A 22,764-nucleotide genomic window follows, 5' to 3' on the forward strand; every position below is an offset into this window, starting at 1 on the left:
AAGAATGCAACATGGGTGAAAGTCCAGGAGTGAAAGATCTTCATTGTTCAGTCTGTGTACCATTGGCCTTGTCTATCTCCTTAAACATCTGTAAGAAACAGATGGGTCTGAAAGACATAGCTGGACACTCAACAATAATATTGATTCCAAGTTGCTTTTATCCCAGGAATCCTCTCGACTTTTTAGCTGCAATATGACCACATCCAACCAAATGCCTTAAATGAGATAAAAAGCCAATGGAGGCACCTTTTCTGGGGCTAGTCCTCAAGGCATTACTGTGTAATCAGCCTCCCAATTTGGGCAGCAGTTAAATAAAATTGAACACAAGCTTCTCACCAAAGCCACCAAGCCATTCCTGCTTTATATTCGAGCTCTCTCCTCTTACTCTGCATTGTGGGGCTAAAATTAGACTCCTGATACTCAAATCTATCCTACTCTGCTTTAAGATAAACACATGCAGCCTGATGGAATCCAGGTTTTTGATGGCTGTGACCTTGAAGGTCCCCTTAATAAATTTAAACTCATCTCAATCCATTCCATAACACCATGATTCATAATGATTCATAATCGTTTTGGAGGGTAGAAAGAGAGAAAGCTAAAGGGACAAAAAGGGTCCTGTTCAAACAAAGCAGCACAAAGGAGAGTGTTTAAATAAATACAAAACCTGCCAATTTTGTTCTCTTTAACTCAAACATTCAGTCCCTCATACGAAAGTCTTGAGATTTTTCTTCTTTGTATAAATGATCTAATTCCTAAAAGCCTTTCATCTTCCTGTGTCATCTGTTTCAAATATAATCACTGTGAAATAAGATGCCAAAAGCAGGAAGTAAGGAAAAGAGCATTAAACAAGTGGCTTGGAAGTTAAGGTTAATAAGTTGGTGACAAGCCTTAGCCTAGAGGTATGAAGAGAGCCCAGGTCTCGGGGTCAGGGGTCTTATGGTCAAGCTTCAGTTCCATCCCTAGTTGCATGGCGGTGGTCAAGTTCCTTCTTATCTGAGACTCAGTTTCTTCATGTGTAAAGTTCAAGCAGTCTTTATGGTGTCAGATTCAGAAAGGGCTGTGGGGAGGCACTACCAGCTGGGTGGATCAGGAAAGGGCTTATGTAGCATCTGGAGACACAAAGCGAGGGCCAGTCCTCCTGATATGGTAGGTAGCTGGTGTTCCTGGTGGGAAAATATACTTTTTGCCAGCGTTATTATCAGCAATAATGACATATACATATGTGTATATGAGTCTAAACATATACGTATGTGTGTGTGTATATATATATATATATATATATACACACACACACACACAAATATGCATTCTTCCTCTCCTTCCCCCCCTCCTCTCCTCTCTCTTCCCACACATACTCTGTCCACCTCTCCCTGTCTCTCTCTCCCTCCCTCCTCTCCCTTTCTCCCTCTCCCCTCTCTTTCCTTCTCTTCTTCTTCTTCTCCTTCTCCTCCTCCTTCTCCGTCTCCTCCTCCCCCTCTTCCTCCTCTCTCCCTCTCTCTCTCTTTATCTCTCTCTCCCCCTTTCTCTTACAGTGGATACAGTGGCAGTGGATACAGTGCCAGGTCTAAAGTCTGAAAGACTCATCTTCCTGAGATCAGATCCAGCCTTAGACACTACCTTTGTGGCCCATGGCAAGTCACTTAACCCTGTCTCAGTTTCATCATCTGCAAAATGACCTAGAAAAGTAAATGGCAAATCATTCCAGTATCTTTTGCCAGGAAAACTACAAATGGGGCCATGAAAAATGACTTTGCAAGTTACAAAGAAGTTAGGTATATTGTCTCATTTGTGTTAACCTCATTTTACAGATGAAGAAATTAAGGCAGAACTAGGGCCTTAAAACAAGGTCTTCTGACTCCAAGGTCAGTGCTCTCATCACTATAGCAAATACTATACAACTGCAAGACTTACTTTTGAAACTAAAATTAGAGAAAATAAAGAAACCAGTTCTCAATATTTATAAAATAAATGTTTTATTGGAGATAGGTTTAGTCAATGAAGTATACATGGCATGTTATTAAATAGTTTAAACTATTCAGATTTTGTTTTGTTTACAAAAGCAGTTTTCTTTTTTAAAAATTATTTACAACCTTGGACACAACACATTTATTTCCCTTCATCTCAGAATCCAGTAGAATCATCTGTAAGGCTGGAAGTCTCCAAAACACCATTTTTAAAATGCTGGTAACAGCTAAAACACCCTCTGTGTGCATAGAATTCATGATTTAAAATAGGAAAGTTATACTTTCACTGAAATAACATCCTCATAAATTACCAGCTATTACATTATGGTAACCCTAAGCTTCAGACACATTTACAGGCACACCTCATAAGAAAAGGCAATGATGAGGTCATCCAGCAATAATATCACTGTCATTATAACCAGATTTTACCATTCTCTCGCCAGAACATTATTAGGTAGCGAGTGCTCATTGAGTGTCTTGAGTCTAGGGCCCCTTTTTTGCCTCTTTTTATATCTCCAGCACACTTAGCACAGTGCTTGGCACACATCAGGCACTTAAATGCTTATTGATTGATTGATGTGTCCATGCCTAATGTCATTTCTGTGGAACCAAGTTTCTGTAAAGCGACAGCGATGTGTTCACTTTACATAAGTTGTCTCACGTATTTCTCATGCTGATCCTCTGAGATAAGGAATATCACTCTGACGATAACGACAGATAGCAAAGTGCTTAACAAGTTACCTCATTTGATCCTCACAACAACCCTGGGAGGTAGGTGCTCTTATTATCCCCATTTCATAGATGAGGAAATTAAAGTTTAAAGGGTTGCGACATGCCCAGAATCACAAAGTTAAGAAGTGTCTGAAGCAGGCTTTGAACTCACGTCTTCCTGACTCCAAGTCCAGCCCTCTACTCACTGTACCACATCTAGCCACTCTTATCACCCAGTGTTCTATTTTTGAGGGATCAATTACTGGTACTGGGTTAGGAAGACCTACATATAAAGGTCATGTATGTAAAAACTCAACATTTTGGATTCTTTGGGGCGAGGAGGTGGTGGGAGGAGAAAGAAAAAAATGGGAAAATGATTGGCTTTGTCTAAATACCTGGATCATAATGCCTGGACATATGGACCTTAGACTCAAGATTTCTATTTTCATCCATTATGTCTGACATAATGGAGAGTCCCAAACAGGTTTGTTAAAAGCAAATCTTGTTTCCATCCACTAAACACATTTCATTGGGAACCTGTGACAAGTGGCGCCCAAATAGGGTTCCAATGGCAGGTGGAATGCAAATACCTGCGATGGATACTCACATGGGGATGGGGTTCTCTCTAATACTACAAGTATTACATGTCCAAAGTAGAAATCCTTCCAATGGACCCCCAAAACCAGTTGTTTCCATCACATTGACTTTGTCCTGGATTTTGCCAATAAAAGAATGCCATTCCACCATAAGAATTCTTTGAAAAATTGTTTCAATCTCCATGAAAGTCCTTCTATCATGGCTTCTCATGGCATGGCGGTGAGCCAGAGGGGCTTGAAGGTCGTGCCAGAAAAAGGCAAGCTCCCAAAGTTCCATACTTTTATTTTCATTTATTTATTTATTTGTTTGTTTGCTCATTTATTGATTGATTGATTGATTGATTTTAAAAAACCCTTACCTTCCATCTTGGAATCACTATTGTATATTGGTTCCAAGGCAGAAGAGTGGTAAGAGCTAGCCAATGGGGGTTAAGTGACTTGCCCAGGGTCACATAAGTTCTATACCTTTAAAGGCAGCTGGGTGTTTGCAGTCTGAGCACTAGCCCAGTCAAGTACAACTATCATTCCTAGAACGCTGGCAGGGTATTTGGGCCGGGGGTGGTGGTGGTGGTGGTGGGGTAGTTATAACAACCTATGAAACTGTCTGCTAAAGAACTGAGGAAGTTCAGTTTGTAATCAGAGAGAGACTGAGACCAGTGAAAAGAGATAATTGAATTACTGAAATATCAACATTTTAACATTGATGTACTCTTCCCAGAACTCCCTTCTCCTTTATTTTTGCAGCACCATATACAAATGTAATTAAGCACAGAAAAACCCTCAAGTTGTCCCTGTATTCCTGGTAGACAGCTTCTATGTAGGTGAGATTAATACCCAACCCGAGGGCTATACAATATTTAAAAGTAAATTTTATGGGTGTGCTTTTAAAATGCTGCCCTTATGAAAGAATCTTATTATTCAAGTAATGAGTATAGAAACTAAAAAATATTTATGAAGCTTCCTTCATGACACAAGTGAGGAGGTACTTAAAAAACTTGGGCATTGGACATAGGTGTGTAACCCAAAGAGCCAGCTCCAATGGTCATTTCTGGGCTGTCTACACAGGGGAATCATGAGCTTGATCTTAGATGGGGACGGGTGACAGCTATGGAAGACTGAATGACAAAAGTAAGCAAGCTCATGAAATTCATCTAAAATTTAAATAAAAACATAAAGCTTTTAATCACAAACCTGTGGCTCTGCAAGTAGACCCACGACACGGTCTGACGGTTGGACACGGCAGAGTCTCTCTAGGATTTGGTCAGAAAGTTTTCCAATTGACTCTTACAAGTCCTAGCACCATTGTTACTAGAATTTTCAAGCACAGCCAAGAATTCACTGAGGGGATCATCTTGGAGCAAATAGAAGTCTTGGTCCATTTGCTATACCAGGAAAGGGACCAGAGTGGAATTTAACCTGGCAAAAGTGGCGATTGTCTCAGCAATATCATGGTGGAGTTTGGTCACAGTTCTATGACTTTAAATGAGTAACTTCCCTTTTCTGAAAATGAATGAGCTGGACTAAAGGACTTCTAAAGGTTCTTCCATTTCTTTCCATTAAAAAAAATGTGATAAATGTACAGCAACCACAAAGGTACAAATTTTAGAGTTTAAAATACTCCTCAATGGTCCTATTTTCTGGTCACCCTACTGACAATCTGTAGGAAATGCATCTGAAAGTGCTAAAAATTATTCAACTTTCCAAATAGCAATCTTTCCTTCTTCTCTGCCTGAACCGCTCAGCACATATCGGTCCTCTGCCGAACACAAAGCCTTTACCATGTCAGCGTGAGCCACCAACTCTTTCTCTACAGTTCTCTTATCAGCATCAATCACATAGATTTTTCCTTTGTATTTCCCCTGGGACAGTCCTTTGCTGCCAACCCAGATCTGAAGAAGAAGAAGAAGAAGAAGAAGAAAAACATGAGTTAACATCTAGGGATAGGATAAGAGAATTGTCTTTTTGAAATATTTTTATTGGGAGGGCAACTGGGTGGCTCAGTGGATGGAGAGCCAGGCCTAGAGATGGAAGGTCCTAGGTTCAAATCTGGCCTCAGACACTTCCTAGCTGTGTGATCCTAGGCATGTCACTTAACCCCCATTCCTAGCCTTATCACTCTTCTTGGAACCAATACACAGTATTGATTCTAAGACAGAATGTAAGGGTTTTTAAAAAATTACTTTTTTTCAATTACATGTAAAACTTAAAAAAAAATATTTGTTTTTCAAAATTTGGTGTTCCAAATTCTCTACCTCCCTTGAGAAGGCAAACAATTTGACAGAAATTATACATATGAAGTCACTGAAAACACATTTCCATATTAGCTGTGTTGCAGCTAAAGGTACAGTGGATGGTGGCCAAGAATAGAGTCAAGAATATCTGAGTTCAGATATAATCTAAGACATTTACTAGCTGTGTGATCCTGGGCAAGTCACTTAATTCTGTTTGCTTCAGTTTTCAGTAAAATGAGTTAGAGAAGGAAATAGCAAATTCTCCAGTGTCTTTGCCAAAAAAACCAACCAAACAAACAAACAAACAAAAAAACCAAAAAGGGATCATGAAAAGTTGAATATGACTGAAAATGACAAAGTGACTTTTTTTTTTTAAACCCTTACCTTCTGTCTTGGAGTCAATACTGTGTATTGGCTCCAAGGCAGAAGAGTGGTAAGGGCTAGGCAATGGGGGTCAAGTGACTTGCCCAGGGCCACACAGCTGGGAAGTGTCTAAGGCCAGATTTGAACCTAGGACCTCCCGTCTCTAGGCCTGGCTCTCAATCCACTGAGCTACCCAGCTGCCCCCTAAAAAGCAACATTTTAAAAGAAAACAGAGGGGAAAAAAAAGAAAAAGAAAACAGACCAAAAAAAGTAAAAACAAAAAAACAAGAAAAAGAAAGTCAAAAAGTTATATTTGATCTGCTTTCAAGACTCCATCATGAACTGATATTTTTTAAAAAAGCATTTTATATCCACCATCATCCAAAAGCATTTTATCCACCATATATATGATAGAGCTCCTTCTCTACTACGAACTTACATTCCAGTTGCAGACACCACCAGTACAAATGAAAACACGATAATAATTCTGAACTGATTAATTCTGGAATAGGCCCTCCACAACCAAAATCGGCAAAGGTGATCTAAATGTTGAAGGTAACAATTCTCATAAGCAAGAAGGCACGTGGGGAAAACAATAGCAATGAAATAATCACCATCATGATGAAGATACATTTAGAGAATGCATTCTCCTTCCCATCTCCACCCCAAAGCAGAAACGGTGATGACATCTGAAGAAGGAACAATTTAAATCTTTTTATTTGGGGATTCTGTAAATCCAGGGGAGTGCAGATACCTGGAGAAGGTGGAACTTTTAAAGGAAAATGTTTTTGACTCTTTATGGAGTTGAGTATGAGTCCTATGATTTTCTATTGAGTTAAGTATAACCTGTCTTAACAATTAACTTTTTATTATTCTGATTGTGTTCGTGAGAACACTTCTTTTCCCTTTTTTTTTAAGGGAGAGCTAGGCATGAATTAAATCCTGATGTTCCTGGTTGTAAATCCTACATGGTGTGTATATCCGAGAAAATTACTGAGAAGTCTCCAAGACTGAATCCAGACCATGTGAACTCAGAACCTCAGTTTTGAGCAATGGGTTGGTTATATTTAGAAAATACTTTTTTAAATATATCCAGATAACAAAGCACTTCTCCCTTAATAATTCTGTGACATGAGGTAATTATTCCCAATTAACAGATGAGGAAACCATCTCAGAATGAAGAAATGATTTCCTCAAAGTCATATGGTTGAATGACGTTCTTGCCCTTATTCCACGGTTCCCTCTTATGTTTTATGGGACTGTTAATCATTTTTCTAAAGCTCTTTCACTTTCCTTATCCAGTTGACTTTGGAAGGAACAAGCATTTGATTTCTTAATCACCGTCTTCTCAATATGAATCCTTCCTGACCCTTCTAAAAGTATTGGACAGGATCGGCTTCACCCTTTTTCTGGATGCTCTCACTTGGTTCTCCTCCCGCTTGTCTGACTGCTCCTCACTTTTGTTGTGAGTTTTTGTTTCATGGGATTTTTAGGGTGGACTTTTATCCCACAAATTGTGGTTGTACCCATGGCTCACATGACCCAAAATTCTCTTATTTTCTCCAGCCTTTCACCACCAGCTGCCTACTGGGCATTTTGTACTAGACGTATCAAATGCAACATGTTCAGAACAAAACTCATCTCTCCCCCAAACTCTTGTCTCTGATCCCCTCTAACCACCAAGGGTACCACCACATCCTTCCAATCGCCCAGGTCTAGAACCTTGGTGTCATCCTTGACTTTTCCCCACATAGCCAATCTGGTGCCAGATCTTGACATTTCTCTCTCCGGAGTTTCTCTAACCTCTCCTTTCCTCTTCTACCATCGCCTCTAGATCAGGCTTAGCATCTCCTGGCATGGCCAAGACAACACTCTCTTCTCTGATCTGCCCACATTCAGTCTTGCCCAATTCCAACAGCCTTAACTGAGTGGCCTGAGTGACTTTTCTAAAGATCTAATCATGTTAACCCCTCCCACACTCAATAATCTACGGTTTCTCCCTATCTCCTGTGTCCTGAATGGAAAGCTCTCTACAGCGGTGCCCCTGGTCTGGGACTGACCCCATGATTCTGACGAATGACAGTGACAAGGTTTATACCTGGTTCTTCACTTTGATCATACAGCTGATTTCAGAACAGTCTTGAAGCTGAATTTGATGAGGTGGCCTTGAGAAATCCTTTATGTTCCAGACGTATATGTCCGTGTGTCCAGCACATGCCGCCCAGACCTGATCTTGCTAAAATACAAGTAAGAGTAGGAAGTTTTTATTCTGGCATTTTACGGCTAAGCAATATTGGCTCTGGCAATAACGTCCCACAATGAACTGCTCTGAAGTACCTCGGGAACCAGCTGGAAGCAGAGGAAGGAGGTGGATATTTCCTTAGAAAGCTCATCAATTTTCAGTTCTTGCCGAAAAAATCCATTTGTTGTCACAACCATAATGCTGTGGCCTATACCTATAGTGTTGAAAAAGAAAAAGAAAAAAGAGCCATTCACAGTGGGCACATCCAGATCCCACGTTTCTGAGAAAACACATCCTAGAATACCCTGAACAGGGTCAAGAAGAATTGGAGTGACTGAAATGACTGAACAATAACAGGAGGTATTGGGAGAGAGAAGTTTCATCAAGGTACGATCTGTGGCCTCATGAAGGTGGAGTTTAGCAGGGAGAGATGAGAACCCAGGAAACTCTACCATGTGTCCCTCGCAGGAGGCATGTCAGAATGGGGCAAAATCAGGTGGTCCTGGAGGATGGAAGAGGAGAGGCGGCAGCGGGCATCATGGAGGGGGTGGCAGAGATCCCTGGAGGCTTTCAAGTGTATTAATTAGAATCTTTGGATTCATCTCCCAGAAGCCCCTTAGTATTTCCCAAAATTCCCTTTAATCTCTCCAGTGCCTCCATGTTTGTGTGATTACGTGATTATATTTAAGTGGCAGTAGCTCCTCCCACAGGCTCACTCTTTGACCTGTGACTGGGCTGAGTTCAGGCAGTTCTTTTGCTTTAGTTATTATTAATAAAACTTTATAAAGGATAATAGTTATTGTATATTAATTTTAATCTTTACACAAGGATGATGAGGACCAAGGAATCTCAACTGTCTCCTGCTTCACTTTGGAGAGGGTTTGGCAGATGCCCTTGTCGCTTGGCCCCTAAATGTCTGCTTCACTGCAGAACTGCCTTCCTGATTCATCCAAGCAAATGGCAGTTGGCCAAAGTAACTTAACAAACTATATACATACATATATGTATATATATGCACACACACATACACACACATATATATATACATACACACACATATATATGAAATAAGATTATATATACACATGTGAAATAAAATTTTATCTATATATATATGAAACTGATCTTTGGATACAACTATTAAAAAAAAAAGACCAAGAAAAAGTCTGAATAAGGGGAGGCAGGGAAGGACTGAATATGTATAAGGAACAGCATGGCAGAAAGCACAAGGAGAAACACAAGACATGATCCAGGGGTTCAGGAAAACTTAGCTTGACGAGGCCATGGAGGACATGAAGGAGGGTGTAAAATGGAGATTTGAACCCCAAACTTCAATTCCCAGAAGTTCTTGGTAGTTCCCAGAATTCCCTAAAATCTCAACTGAGGTCCTCATCTGGGCAGAGAACAAAAGGGGTATTTAAACTGACTGTACCACCTACTTGTCTCTCTCTCAGCTTCCACTTCTAGGCACACGGCTCTCTACCTAGCAGGCAAGATATAGGTTGCATGTGCTTTCTTATTTTGTATTTTCTTTATTTTGTAATCTTTAATAAACCTCTAAAAATATAATACTTTTAGCAGAGAAAATAATTTTAATTATAACAGTTTGGCAACCACTAGATTGGATGAGAACTTCTCAAATTAAAAAAAAAAAGATAGCTTAGATAATGATTTCTAAGCCACATTTCTCCAAGGCTTTTTAGCTCCTCCTAAGATCATTCTCCGGCTTCAGCCCCAGCCCTGCCCGGCTGCTGCATTCTTCTGCTATGGGAAGCCTTCAATGACAAGTAATGGAGTTTGAATTTTACAAGTCAGCCAATAAAGATCCATTGAAGATATTTAAGCTAACATGTGTGACCCTGAACAAATCATTTAATCTTTTTGCTTATGTTTCCTCTACTGTAAAATGGGATAATAATAGCCCTTAGGGTAGGGTTGTAATGAGAATCAAAATTAATGACAATAACAACAATAATAATGATGATAGATAATATTTATATAGCTCTTACTATGTGCCAGGCACCATGCTAATAGATTTATAATTATTGTCTCATTTTATCTTTAAAACAACCCTGAGAAATAAGTGCTATTAGTATTCCCATTCGCAGATGAGGAAATTGAGGCAAACAGAAGTTAAGTGACTTAATAAGCCAATAAGCATCAGAGGCCAGATTTGAGCTCCAGTTTTCCCGACTCTACCATGGGATAAAACAAGATATTATTTGTAAAAGAACTTAGCACAGTGCCTAGCACATAGTAGGTACTACATGAATGCCTGCTTCCTCCTCCTCTTCCAAGTACATGATATGACCAGATATTTGCATAAGACTTTCCAGTAAGTTCCTAGAGGATAAAGACTAATTTTTTACCTTTGAGTTTCCAGCAGCTAATATAGTACCTGGCACACAGTAGGTGCTTAATAAATGTTTATTGAATTGAATAAGGAAGATTAGTTTGGTAGCATAAGGAAGGAGAGATAAGAAGTGAATGCTTTTCCTCCTCACCTCCACCTCCTAGCTTCCTCCAGGATTTGGCTCAAATCCTAAATTCTCAAATTCTAAATTCTCCATTCTAAAATGTATAACCATGGGCAAGTTACTGAGCCTCAGCTTCCTTCTCCCTAAGATGGGATTATTAACCCCCATATTAGTGATCTCACAAGGCTGGTGTAAGGATTAGATTAGGCAAAATGACTTTCACAAACCTTAAAGCCCTAATCGATATTATTGTCAAATAAACTATTGCAACTTCTCTGCTTCTTGGCTATAGACCCAAAACCACCTAAAAACTGTAAGTCTCAAATTCTAAAAGAAATCTTTCCTGGCCATCCCCCAGCCCCATCCCTCCAAGATCACCTTCCACTTATTCCTGGATATATCTCATATGTACCATATTCTGCTCCTTGAAGGTAAGGGACAATGTTCTTCCTTTTTTTTCTTTTTGGATACCCAGGACTTAGCACAGTATCTGGCATGAAGTCAATGCCCCAACATGTTTGTTGACTGACCGACCAATATTAGGGATGAGAAGAACCATTAAGGAGCTCTTGGAGTAATTCAGGGGGTGACGAGGGCATAGACCGGCAGGAGTGGAAACAGTGAGAAAGGAACCAGCGTGGGGGACGCTGCAGAGAGCCTGACAACCTCCTCTAGCTGAAGATGTTTAAAGCAGCAAATTCAGTGAAGATTGATGACTGTCTTTGGGGAACAGTTTAAATAGATTCTTATAGCCCTGCATGATGTTTCCTGAGCAACGCTGTTTTACAACGATGTTCTTAATATGTTACAACAGCCTGATGTTGTGAAACCCCGCAGTCCCTGTTAGAATGATCCCCATTTATAATGGTGTTCCCCTGGAAGCAACTGTTCTCTGTAATGTCATTTTGAGGGATGTCACGAGTTCACACAATCAATTAATTATGTTAGGGAGGCTGTGCTTGGCTACTTTTTTCCTGTGATTTTATGTCACGAACCTCAATTCGACCTTTAATGACAACTATTGGGTTAAAATAACTAATTCGAGCGGTTGAGAAATGAGCAAAAGCTAAATTTGATTTAGGTTTAGAGAAAATGTGAGAAAGTAGAACAAAGGCTGAATCGGGAATCAGAAGAGACCCAAGTTTGAATCTCATTTCTGATGTCTACCAGCTATTTAACCATGGGCAAGTCACTGAGTCTCAGCTTCTTTCTCCATAAAATGGGATTATTAACCCACATATTAGTGATCTCACAAAGCTGGTGTAAGGATTAGATGAGACAAAATGAGCTTTGTAAACCTTAAACCACAATTGGGTGTTATTGTCTTGGAAACTATTAGACCAGAACTCTATTTCAGCTTCTCTGCTTCTTAGTTAGACACACAAAACAAACTAAAACCTGTTAGTCTCACCAAAAGCAACATCCTGGCAAAAGAACTTAAACACCATTCGCTATGAGGATTAGTTAAAACAAATGAAGATTTTTAACTTGGAAAAACTTCCTACTAGGGGAAGATGGGAAGGAGTGAGGAGGAGGAGAGAGTCAGGGAAAGAGAGATGGAAAGATGGATAGGGTAGAAAAGGGGGGGAAGGAGAGAGAGAGAGAGAGAGAGAGAGAGAGAGAGAGAGAGAGAGAGAGAGAGAGAGAGAGAGAGAGAGAGAGAGAAGAAGAAGAAGAAGAGGAGGAAGAAGAAGGAGGAGGAGGAGGAGGAGGAGGAGGAGGAGAAGAAGAAGAGAGACAGAAAAAGATAGGGGTAGAAAAGGGGAGAGAGGGGAGCCAAGAAGAGGCAGGGGAGGAAGGAATAATGGAGGAGGGAGGGAGGAGAGAGAAGGGAAGGGAAGACAGAGAGAGAATAACTAGTTTTATGAAAATAAAAACAGAAAAGAATCTAAGTGCTAAGATATATAATATATATAATTAGTTCCTTTCATTTTGTCTCCTCCCTCAGAATATAAGCTCCTTGAGGGCAGGGGCTGTCCGGATTTTTATTTAAATCCCCAGCATGTAGTAAGGGCTTAATAAATGCTTGACAGTTTGCAGACTGAAGAGTGAGAGTGAACTTAAATAAAACCACAAAGCTAAGTTAGTTCCAAAAACATATTTTTGCATGTGCATCACTGGACTTACAGCACCAAAGACGGCCATTGTGAAGTTTAATAGAAGTCAGAGTCTGACAGGGTAGGTGAAATCTCCTATTCACTTTCAGGGTGCTGGCATTCCAAGCAATGACTACTCCATCCAGACTGCATGAATAGACTTCACTGCTGCTGTTAAAGAATACAAATTTGAGGACTTATTTTTATATATATTTAAGAGAGAATATAAATTATCCCTGGATAAAACTGTATATATATCGATCCTGAGGAATAAGGAGAACAATTTGGTAAGACCAAGAACTTACTTAAATCTAATCAAGTCAGGACCTGGATGTTGGTTTGTTAGGATGACAGCTGCTTCCTGTCCCTCCCTCTGATGTTTACTATCTAGATGTGACAGTGTAGAAGTCACTTGGTCCCAGTTTCCACCTCTGTAAAATAAGGGGGCTGGACTAGATCACTTCTGGGGACCTTTCAGCTTCTGACTTAGGGGCTTATGAATCTAGGACTTGTAGGCAATATTTTACATCCTATTATAAGGACTTACACTAAACTCTTCCGGGGACGATGTTGGTGATAATAATAATTGCCCCTTCTAAAACATTTTCAGTCTACAAAGTGCCCTCCTCCCAATAGCCCTTTCAGTCAGAGGGTCTAAATATTTGAAACATTTAGACAGTCATTGAAATCTTCTTAAAAGAATGGCTTTAGAAAGAATCCCTGTCCAATACAAACAAAACCTCCAACAACTGAAAAGCTAAAATATAATTTATGATGTTGAAGTTAATTTTTAACATGAACAATAAACCAGAGACCCACAAAAGAGCCCTTCTGGATAGATTCTAATGAAGACAGTGTATTATCTTTCCCCCCTTTGTTTTTCATTTTCATGTTAACAACTTTAATGTGAATGAACCAATGTAAATAAAGTTTTCATTATTCTAGACAGGACTGCATCATGGTGGGAAAGAGGATAAATGTGATCTGTGCATTTAAGCTCTTTCCCACCATGATGTGGTCCTATCTTCATAAGATGGCACTGAATGATAGTTAAGGCACCAGGATCCTAAGTCTGGTTCTGCTTTTGATTTTATTTTTTTAAACCTTTTTCTTCTGGCTCAGTGTCAATTCTAAGATGGAAGAGTGGCAAAGGTTCAGCAAATGGGGTTAAGTGACTAGCCCAGAGTCATACAGCCAGAAAGTGTCTGAGATAAAATTTGAACCCAGTTCCTTCTGTCTCCAGGCCTTGTGTTTTGCTTCTGATTTTTTACAAGTCTCTTCATCTTTCCCAGCATCTTTACTGGGAAATATTGGGATTGGACTAGGTGAGAGGTGTCAAACTTGTGGCATTCATGAATCACATTAAAATGTAATTGGGACACTTTAACACAATAGACAAAAATACAATACAACATAGATAATGTTAATTTGCGGTTTCCTAAGTCCATCTGCTGCCCACAGGGATCCATTTCTATTTGGGTGTGATAACCATTGAACTAGAAGATCTAAAGTCCTATTTAGAATTTAATATTTTCAAATTTGTTGGCAAAGAGGGGAAAAGGTCATTAAAAATTGCTTCCTATTTTTATAGTCATAAAGACAATCTAGATTATGACCTCTTTTCAGAAACAGATTTTATAACATTTTTCTTTTTTTTTTAGTATTTTGATCCTTACCAAAATATACACCAATTATTTCACTCTCTTCTGCCTTAATTTACCTAGATTCCTTGTTTCCATCTTCTACAATTAAATCCATGATGCTAGAGCGATGATCAGTGAGTTGCTTGTTACAGGACATACTATGAATGTTAATAATATAAATAATGGAGTCCCGAGAGCCAATCCAAACTTGATTCTGTTCCGCCATCAGCATACAATTCTGCAAGAGGCAAAGAGGTTTGGAATTTCATTAAAAAATGAACAAAAATGAAAATTCTATCTGAAGAGAGATTTAGAATTTTTGACTGATTTCACAGCTTTAAAATAATGTTAAAAATTAATGATTTTTAATTTGTATTAAGTGGCATTGAAACTGATTTAATTGATGGAAACCAATAAAATATTACTTTTCACTTAGCCATTTACATACAGTTTAATCTATTCAAAGGACTACAGATGAACACTGAACAGGTTGTCTTTTTATACCTGGAATTCACTCCCTTCAATCACTTCTGCCTTTCAGAATCTAATTTTTCTGGGCAGGGGGAGAACTGAGAAAATTCCATTCTCTCCTTTCTTTGCTGAGATGGGAGACTCCGTAAGTGAGGAAGCACCCAGAAGATAGTAAAAAGATCTTGAGAACATTATATACAGAGGTCATTTCAAGGAAATGAAGATGTTTAGATGATAGAAGATTTAAATCAGAGTTCTTAATCTGAGATCTAAAGATGGCTTACAGGGAGGTCCCTGAACTTGGAAGGACCAATAGTAAGTCTAGACTTTGGGTATGTTGGTACATCAACTAATGTTCTATGTTTGGGACCAAAAAGATGGCAGGCATTTGACTCATTAAATTACCAAAGATGATTCTTCAAATTAGGAAATAAGCAATTATTCTTAGCATTTGAGACATAAAAATGCAGCCCCCCAAAAAGAGGACAGTCTAACAGTATAGAAGAATGATGCTGCCTATTCGTGAGATGATTGCTCTATTTGTGAGTTTGGTTGGAAGTAGTCTGATTTAATTCTCAAAACACGTAAAAGTAATTAAATTTTTTATTTTAAATTACTGGATAGAAAAAATATGAGCAAAGTTCTATACACACACACACACATATATCATCTCATTTGATCTTCCCAACACTCCTGTGTTGTGGATACTATTATTATCCCCATTTTACAGATAATGAAACTAAGTTTAAAAGATGCTGAGTGACATGGTCACACAATGAGGAGGTAACTAAGGCAGGATTTGAACTCAGGTTTTCCTGACTCTTTAAGTTTAGCACTCTACCTACCCATTGTGCCACTTGGCTTCCTAACCTTAGATTTTGAACCACTTAATGCATCATAATATTCATCAGTAAGTATACTTGTTAGAGTAGGAAAAATGCCAGACCTGGAGTCAGGAGTCCTAAGGCTGAATCTCAACTCCCACAATTACTGGATGTATGGTAAAAAGGCTTTATTTCACCTCTCCAAGCTTTGGTTTCTTCACCTATAGAATGGGGTATTAATATTTTTGCCATCTGCCTCATAGGGTTTTTCAGAAAAAGTATTTTGTAACAATTATCAAGTACAATATAATATGAACTAGTGATGGTGAACCTTTTAGTGGGGTGGGTGATGTTCTTGGGCATGTGTGGAGAGTGGGAGGGGAGCAGCACTGTCCTGTATCACTGTGAATGCTGGTGAACTCTGTGCTGGGATGATGGCAGGGGTGCCCACAGAGTGCCCCCTCACGCATCATACCATAGGTTTGCCACCACAGATCTAGTATAATGAAGCCAGCTTTCTATGAATCAGAGTATTTCAGATTTGCTTGATAACCTGGTAATTTAAATGAGTTACAGAATATTATGGATTATATGACACCTTATCTTCAGGGATAAAATGGATCTGGTTTTCCCCAAACTAAGGGTGAGTTTGTATTGGAACCTTAGGCTAAAATTTCCAGAATTTAAGAGAATTTAATTTAACACGGACAGGCTAGAAAGTTGCTGTGAAAAGAGAACAGAACATGGGAAAAATACTTACCAACTTAGCAGTCCCGACTTTAAAGGACTGCTGATGAATTGTCCAGGATGATGCATCAAATACAATCACTTTGCCTTCACTTAAAGCACACCACAGTTTGGGATGGGCATCTTCAATCTTTTCTGCTGGATCAAGGTGTCCTAAAAAAAGGAAATCAAAGAAGAAACTTCAAGAGGAAACAAAACCAAAAATGCCAAATGACCTTTTTTAAGTAAGTTTTTTAAGAGACAGGAATACATCAATGCCTCAAATAATTCTTTTTTTTAAATTAAAAAAAAGATCAATATCAGGTTTCTCTTTTGCTCTATTCCCCAAGTCTCTCCTTGAAATCTTATTCATCACTAATAGAGAAAGTGATTAGTCATGAGATAAAAGGAAAAGGAGCCTGTTAACATGATGGTGATTCTTCCTGGTGAAGTGGTTATAGGTGAATGTTTTGCTACATTCAATCAATCAATATTTATTATATGCCAGGCATCATATTAAAGGCTGTGGATACAAAAAGAAACAGAAGACAGTCTCTATCCTCAAGAAGCTTACAATCTAATGGGGAAGATAACATGCAAACAAGCTATATATACAGGATAAATAGAAAATAGTTAATAGGAAGGCACTGAAATTAAGAGATGTTGAGAAAAGCTTCTTATAAACGATGGGATTTTAAATCATGTGACCATGGAAAAATATTCTAAATTAACTAAGTAAATTTTTTTAAAAGATGGGATTTTAGTTGGGACTTAAAGCAAACCAGGGAAATAGGTAGGTGGAGTTGAGGGAGAATATTTCAGGAATGGTGGCCAGCAAGTGAAAATGCTCAGAGGCAAAAGATGGAGTGTGTTGTTTGTGGCACAGTCATGGAGACCAGTGTCACTGGACTGATAAGTATGTATTGGGAGTAATATAGAAGAAGACTGGAAAGGTAGGAGAAGGTTAGGTTATAAATGACAAATAGAGAATTTTGTATTTGATCCTAGAAGAAAAAGGGAATCATTGGAGTTTATCGAGTAAGATAGATAGGTGTGGGTAGGACATGATCAGACTGACTGTCCCACTGGAGTCAGACTGGGAGGAGCTTATTGGCATTTTATCCTTGATAAACTTCATTCTCATTGATTCTCATATTATATTGAGTTATCATTGATAACTTCATGAGGAAAAGTCAAATGTTCCCACTTGTGTTTCAGGAATATCAATTTGGTAGGTATGTGGATGATGGATTAGAGAAAGAAGAAACTGGAAACCAGAAGGCCAGTTAGTAAATTATTGCTAAAGTGCAGAACTGAACTGGGGTGACGGCCACTTGGTGATGCAACAAGTGCTGTGGAGTCAGAATTGATACAACTTGATACCTGATCAGCTATGCTAAATAAAGCAAAGAGACAAACATGACCTCACAGCCTTGAACCGGGTTGAAGAGAAGGAGAATGGTGTCCTATAGGAGAGTGAGGAGAAGGGGAAGATTTATGGGGAAAAGTGAGTTTTGTTTTGGACATGTTGATTCTGAGTTGCCTGTGGGACACATTGGTGAAGAAGTCTAGGAGACGGCCAGTCATGTCTTGGGGAAGAGATGAGAGCAGAATAGGTAGATCTGGGAATCATTCTCTTAGAGATGATAAAGGAATCAATGGAAAGTGATTAGATTATGAAGAAAAAGCATACAGAGAAAAAAGGGAAGAGGATTTAGCAGGGAACCTTGGGGAAAATCTATGTTTAGGGATGGGAAATGGTAATGAATCAACAAAGGAGAATAAAGAAGGGACAGTCAGACAGGCTGGAGGAGATGCATAAAATAATATGAATTAGCAGGACAGAATATATAAAAGGAAGGAGTGATCAACTGTGTTAAAGGATACAGGGAAGTATAAAAGGATGAGAACTAAAAAATTGCATCTAGTAAATAAGGGCTTGGAGGTAACTTTGGGAAAAGCAATTTCAGTTGAATGGTAGGATCACAAACCATTTTACAAGGGACTGAAAAATGAGGAGAAGCAATGAAGTGGAGGGAATGAATGCAGTATAGTTTTTTTTTTCTTAAGGCATTTGCTTAAAAAAGTAGGAAAGAGATCTGTAGGAGAATAGCTTGAGAGACTGAAGAACAAAGAGATTGATAGTTTGAAGATTCAGGAGGCAGTTTTGTAACGATGAGAAGGGGGGAAATCTAGGCATGCTTTAAGTCATCATGGAAGAAGTCAGTGAAAAATGGACACTCAAGGTTAGTAAAAAAGTAAAGATGATCAAAGGATGATCAGCCCAGGGAAGATGGAAGGGGATAGGATCAGGTTTACCCAGAGATCCATTCCGTGTTGCTATGTGTTTTTGTTCAGCAACAGTCAGCAGCATGCAAGGAAGAGCCCAGGAAGCAGATGAGGAAAGAAGTGTTTGGCACAGCAGGAACAGCAATAGGATAAGGGAGAAGGCAAATGGAGGGAGGGATCAGTGTAAGTTGCTCTGGTTAACAATAAGGTTAAGAATGTAAAGTGAAGAAACTGAAGACAGAATATGAATGATGGGCTGGGAAAGCTGGCAAAGATGGGGTGACTAGAGGGCACAATGACCATGAAAAATAGTTTTAGGATGAGTGGAAAAAGAAGAGAGGGACAGCAGGAAAGATAAGAAATTGAGAGAAGTTTGTAGAGTTCTGGGTTATGGTGACATCAAATATATGACCATTCCTATGCCTAACTGGGATGGATTAAAGGGAAGGTTGACGAAATTGCCAAGCCAGCATGTCCTGATTAGAGTGGAAAGGAAGATTGGGTCAGGGGCTGAGTTTGAGAAGGTAGTGGGAAGACTTAATCCAAGGGCTAGCAAATTTAAAACAACCAAGGAATGGGTAGGGTGATGTAGATAAATGTGAGCTATTATCATCGACATTATGGATAAAATGAATTTCAAAATTGCTGAGTGATGTCAGCAAAAGGAGTATTTGGAAATGGAATGGCTTTATGGGACACTGAGTATCCCAACTCCTCCTTCTGGCCAACAAGTCAGGATTTTAAAGAGAAAAAGCAAGGAGGGCTGGGAAAAGCCCACAGCTGCAGCATCTTCTGTGAGGAGCTCATGTTTTCATGAGTGCAAGGAGAGGGAAGGATTAGGGTATACAGAGAGACAGGAACAGCTTCCTCCAAGCCCAGCAGTTTTGCCCACATTTATATAGTTTTTTCCCACCTCTCCACTTCACCCCAAGGCTATTCTTCACTTCAAATCTAAACCAATGTTAGTTTAAAAACACCAAATTCCCCTGCCCTCCCCTCACCAACTCACCTGGTGTGTATAGCAAGATATCTATGGCTTGTGGGCTGGTTTCTCCTAAAGAGGGATTTATTTTATGCTTCAGTGTCTCTGAAGTTGTTTTTGGAACTGACATAGGCACTAAAATAGGTGAAGCAAATGGTTCAAAAATTAGTTAAGTTTGCAAGAGTGGCATTCATTAATCACCTACTGCATACATGCACATCATGATGGAGTTAGCTGCTGAGGATACAAAGACCAAACAGAGAGCTCTTCAGAAGGCAGATGACATTCTCTCTGGGAAAGACAACACATGTATGAAAAATGATACAAGTAATTTCAAGAGGGAGAGCATACTCAGTTGGGAGAATGGATAGAGGCATCCTGTGGGACTTAAAGGATAATCCAATTTGTCCTGTGATCTCTTTTCTCTCTCTATTGTCCTATACTTAACATACCCTATTTTTCTATGGGGAGAAGAGAGGCAGGAAAATTGCTAAAAGGATAACATAATATTTATATAATGCATGATATTGTAAGAATTATACAATTAACAATGTATAATGGGAAAATTTCAATATACAAAATATAACATTGTATTTTATAAAGTATTACATTTTATACTATAAAATGCTGGCCCAGAGTCAGGAAGACCTGAGTACAAATTTGATTTCAGATACTTTGCTAGCTGTATGTTAACCTTTGTTTGCCTATTCCACTGAAGAAAGAAATGACAGACCACGCTATTATCTTTGCTAAGAAAACTCCATATGGGATCATGATGAGTTGGACACAACTGAACAACAAAAGAATTATGCATTATCTAACATTTATATAATGGTCTAAGATCTGCAAAGTGCTTTACATACATTTCCTCATTTGATCTCCACAGTAACTCAGTGAAGTAGGTAGCTATTATTATCCCCATTTGTCAGGTGAGGAAATTGAGGCAAATAAAGATGAAGTGACTTGCCCAGGGTCAGACAGCTAGCAAAGTGTCTAAGAATTTGGACTCAGATCTTCCTGAATCCAGGCCTGGTGCTCTATTCACCGAGTAGGTCACTGCAAAGTTCTCTGGGTCCTGCTGGAAATGAGATTCCCAGAGCTGAGTCTTCTTGGGAATTCCTGGGGTCAGCTCCTACGGTGAACTGCTCTGGCAAATCAGGACAGTCTTTAAAGAATTAATTGGCGGTTTTAAAAAATAAACAAGTTCCATTTCCATTTTCTAGCTGAATTGACTAGTCTCCATTGTAGGTTGTATAGTTTCTACTGAAAGCTGTGCCAATAACAAAGATGACTTCTGACTAGGTCCTTTCACAACTGAACATCAGCAAGTAAACTACGTATATGCTGAAATGAACAAGATATTACAATAATCCAAAGAAGAAAAAAACTCTATAAAACCTCATTTAAACAATCCCTAGAAAAGAAATCATTTGAGAAAATTAGAGAAACAATTTGAATAATATGACAAAATATCAATTAGAATAGAAACAGGGTTGTGTACTGTTATTTCAAAAATATTGCTCTTACTTTCCATCTTCATCTTATCAAAATAAGATAATTTGGAGGCAGCATAAATAGCATTTGATGACTGAAGCGCACCAACCACAGCATCCATTAACAAAACATTAGTCAGTGCTTGCTGGATATATTGGGGATCCTAGGAGAGAAAGAATCCACAAACCAATGTCAAATTATTTCTTTGTTTTTAAGGGAGAGTTGTTATTATGAGCACCCCCTAAACATGGCCACAACCATCACCAATTTGTAATATCATTGCTAAAAACAAAACGGTGGTTGGAGTTTGGTATGGATAGTATATCTAGACATGATGATGATTTAAAAACAAAAGGCATAAATACAATTGTAATAATAACAATAACCAGCACTTCTATAGGGTGTTCAGGTTTACAAAGTCCTCAACTGACTCTCACAAGACTCATCTCTGTGAGGTAGCTGCTATTATTATCCTCTTTACAGATGATGAAACGGAGGTAGACAGAGGTTAAGTAACTTGTTCAGCATCACAGAGCCACTGAGTTTCAGAGCCAGATCCAAACTCTGATCTTCCTAGCCCTCTTATTTATGCTGCTCAATCTTGCTGTAGGGTTAGACCAATGAAAACCTATCCAATTCAGTCCTTAAACTACTACCATCTGACCACCCCTCCCCAATTACTTTCATTATTTTTTTTCAATGTTTTATTTCTTCAGTTACACATAGAAGCAATTTTAAAATATATATATAAAAAACTTTATCTTGATTATTTCCATTTATAAGTTCTTTCTCCACAAGTAGACATCAACAAGTCATTTTTCAAACAATATTTCTTTATTTTATTTCTAAAATTCATTTAATTAATTAATTTAGAATATTTTTCCATGGTTACATGATTCATGTTTCCCCCTCCACCCCATAGAAATAATTTTTGACAGTTGTTTCCCAATTGCTTTCATTCAACATAGTCTGGATACGCTTTCTATCTCCTCTGTTCAGATATATTTCTCAGGAATTAAGTACCTCCAGTGATGCTGTGAGCTCCTGGTGAGTAGGAAATATTATTTTGTATCTTTTTGTATCTTTGTATACTTGTCCCCAAGGCTTATATATATTAATGTGTTGAAATGAAGATATTTCTAGAGAAACAATATATTTCTTTCTTTTTTTTTTAAACCTTTACCTTTTGTCTTAGAATCAATACTGTGTGGGGGCAGCTGGGTGGCTCAGTGGATTGAGAGCCAGGCCTAGAGATATTGATTCCAAGTATTGATTCCAAGATGGAAGGTAAGGGTTAAAAAAAGAGAATCAATACTGTGTATTGGTTTTAAGGCAGAAGAGTGGTCAGGGCTAGATATATAATATAGTTAATAATGCCTAGATTGAAAAGATTCTTAGTACTCTCTTCCTCCTTTTCTGCCTCTCTACCATCTTCACTGTCAACAATGACTTGTTCCAATTATGTTTGACACTTTGTGACCCCATTTTGGGATTTTCTTTACAAACATTCTGGAGAGGTTTGCCATTTCCTTTTCCAGTTCATTTTACAAATGAGGGAACTGAGACAAGAGGGTTAAGTGACCTGCCCAAGGCCACACAGCCAGCAAATGTTTGATGCTAGATATGGACTCAGAAAGATGAGCCTTCCAGGCCTG

General features: G+C 38.7%; 1 protein-coding gene across 2 annotated transcripts in view; it reads right to left on the reverse strand.

The window, feature by feature from the left end:
- Positions 1 to 1,956: 1,956 nt before the first annotated feature.
- Positions 1,957 to 22,764, reverse strand: part of DENND3 (DENN domain containing 3) — a 115,208-nt gene continuing 94,400 nt past the window's right edge. Inside the window, exons 16-23 of one of the 2 annotated variants that reach the window (XM_056823010.1) lie at positions 21,143 to 21,272; positions 19,643 to 19,750; positions 16,379 to 16,518; positions 14,401 to 14,561; positions 12,712 to 12,848; positions 8,203 to 8,321; positions 7,964 to 8,101; positions 1,957 to 5,160 (exon numbers count right to left, since the gene is read on the reverse strand). In XM_056823010.1, the coding sequence (XP_056678988.1) occupies positions 4,960 to 5,160; positions 7,964 to 8,101; positions 8,203 to 8,321; positions 12,712 to 12,848; positions 14,401 to 14,561; positions 16,379 to 16,518; positions 19,643 to 19,750; positions 21,143 to 21,272 (1,134 nt within the window). In that variant the 3' untranslated portion in view covers positions 1,957 to 4,959. Of the gene's footprint in view, positions 5,161 to 7,963; positions 8,102 to 8,202; positions 8,322 to 12,711; positions 12,852 to 14,400; positions 14,562 to 16,378; positions 16,519 to 19,642; positions 19,751 to 21,142; positions 21,273 to 22,764 lie in introns of both variants that reach the window. The other variant, XM_056823009.1, reaches the window with a different exon arrangement.

This window comes from Monodelphis domestica, chromosome 3 (genome assembly GCF_027887165.1).
Source record: "Monodelphis domestica isolate mMonDom1 chromosome 3, mMonDom1.pri, whole genome shotgun sequence".
In the NCBI taxonomy this organism is placed as follows: domain Eukaryota; kingdom Metazoa; phylum Chordata; class Mammalia; order Didelphimorphia; family Didelphidae; genus Monodelphis; species Monodelphis domestica.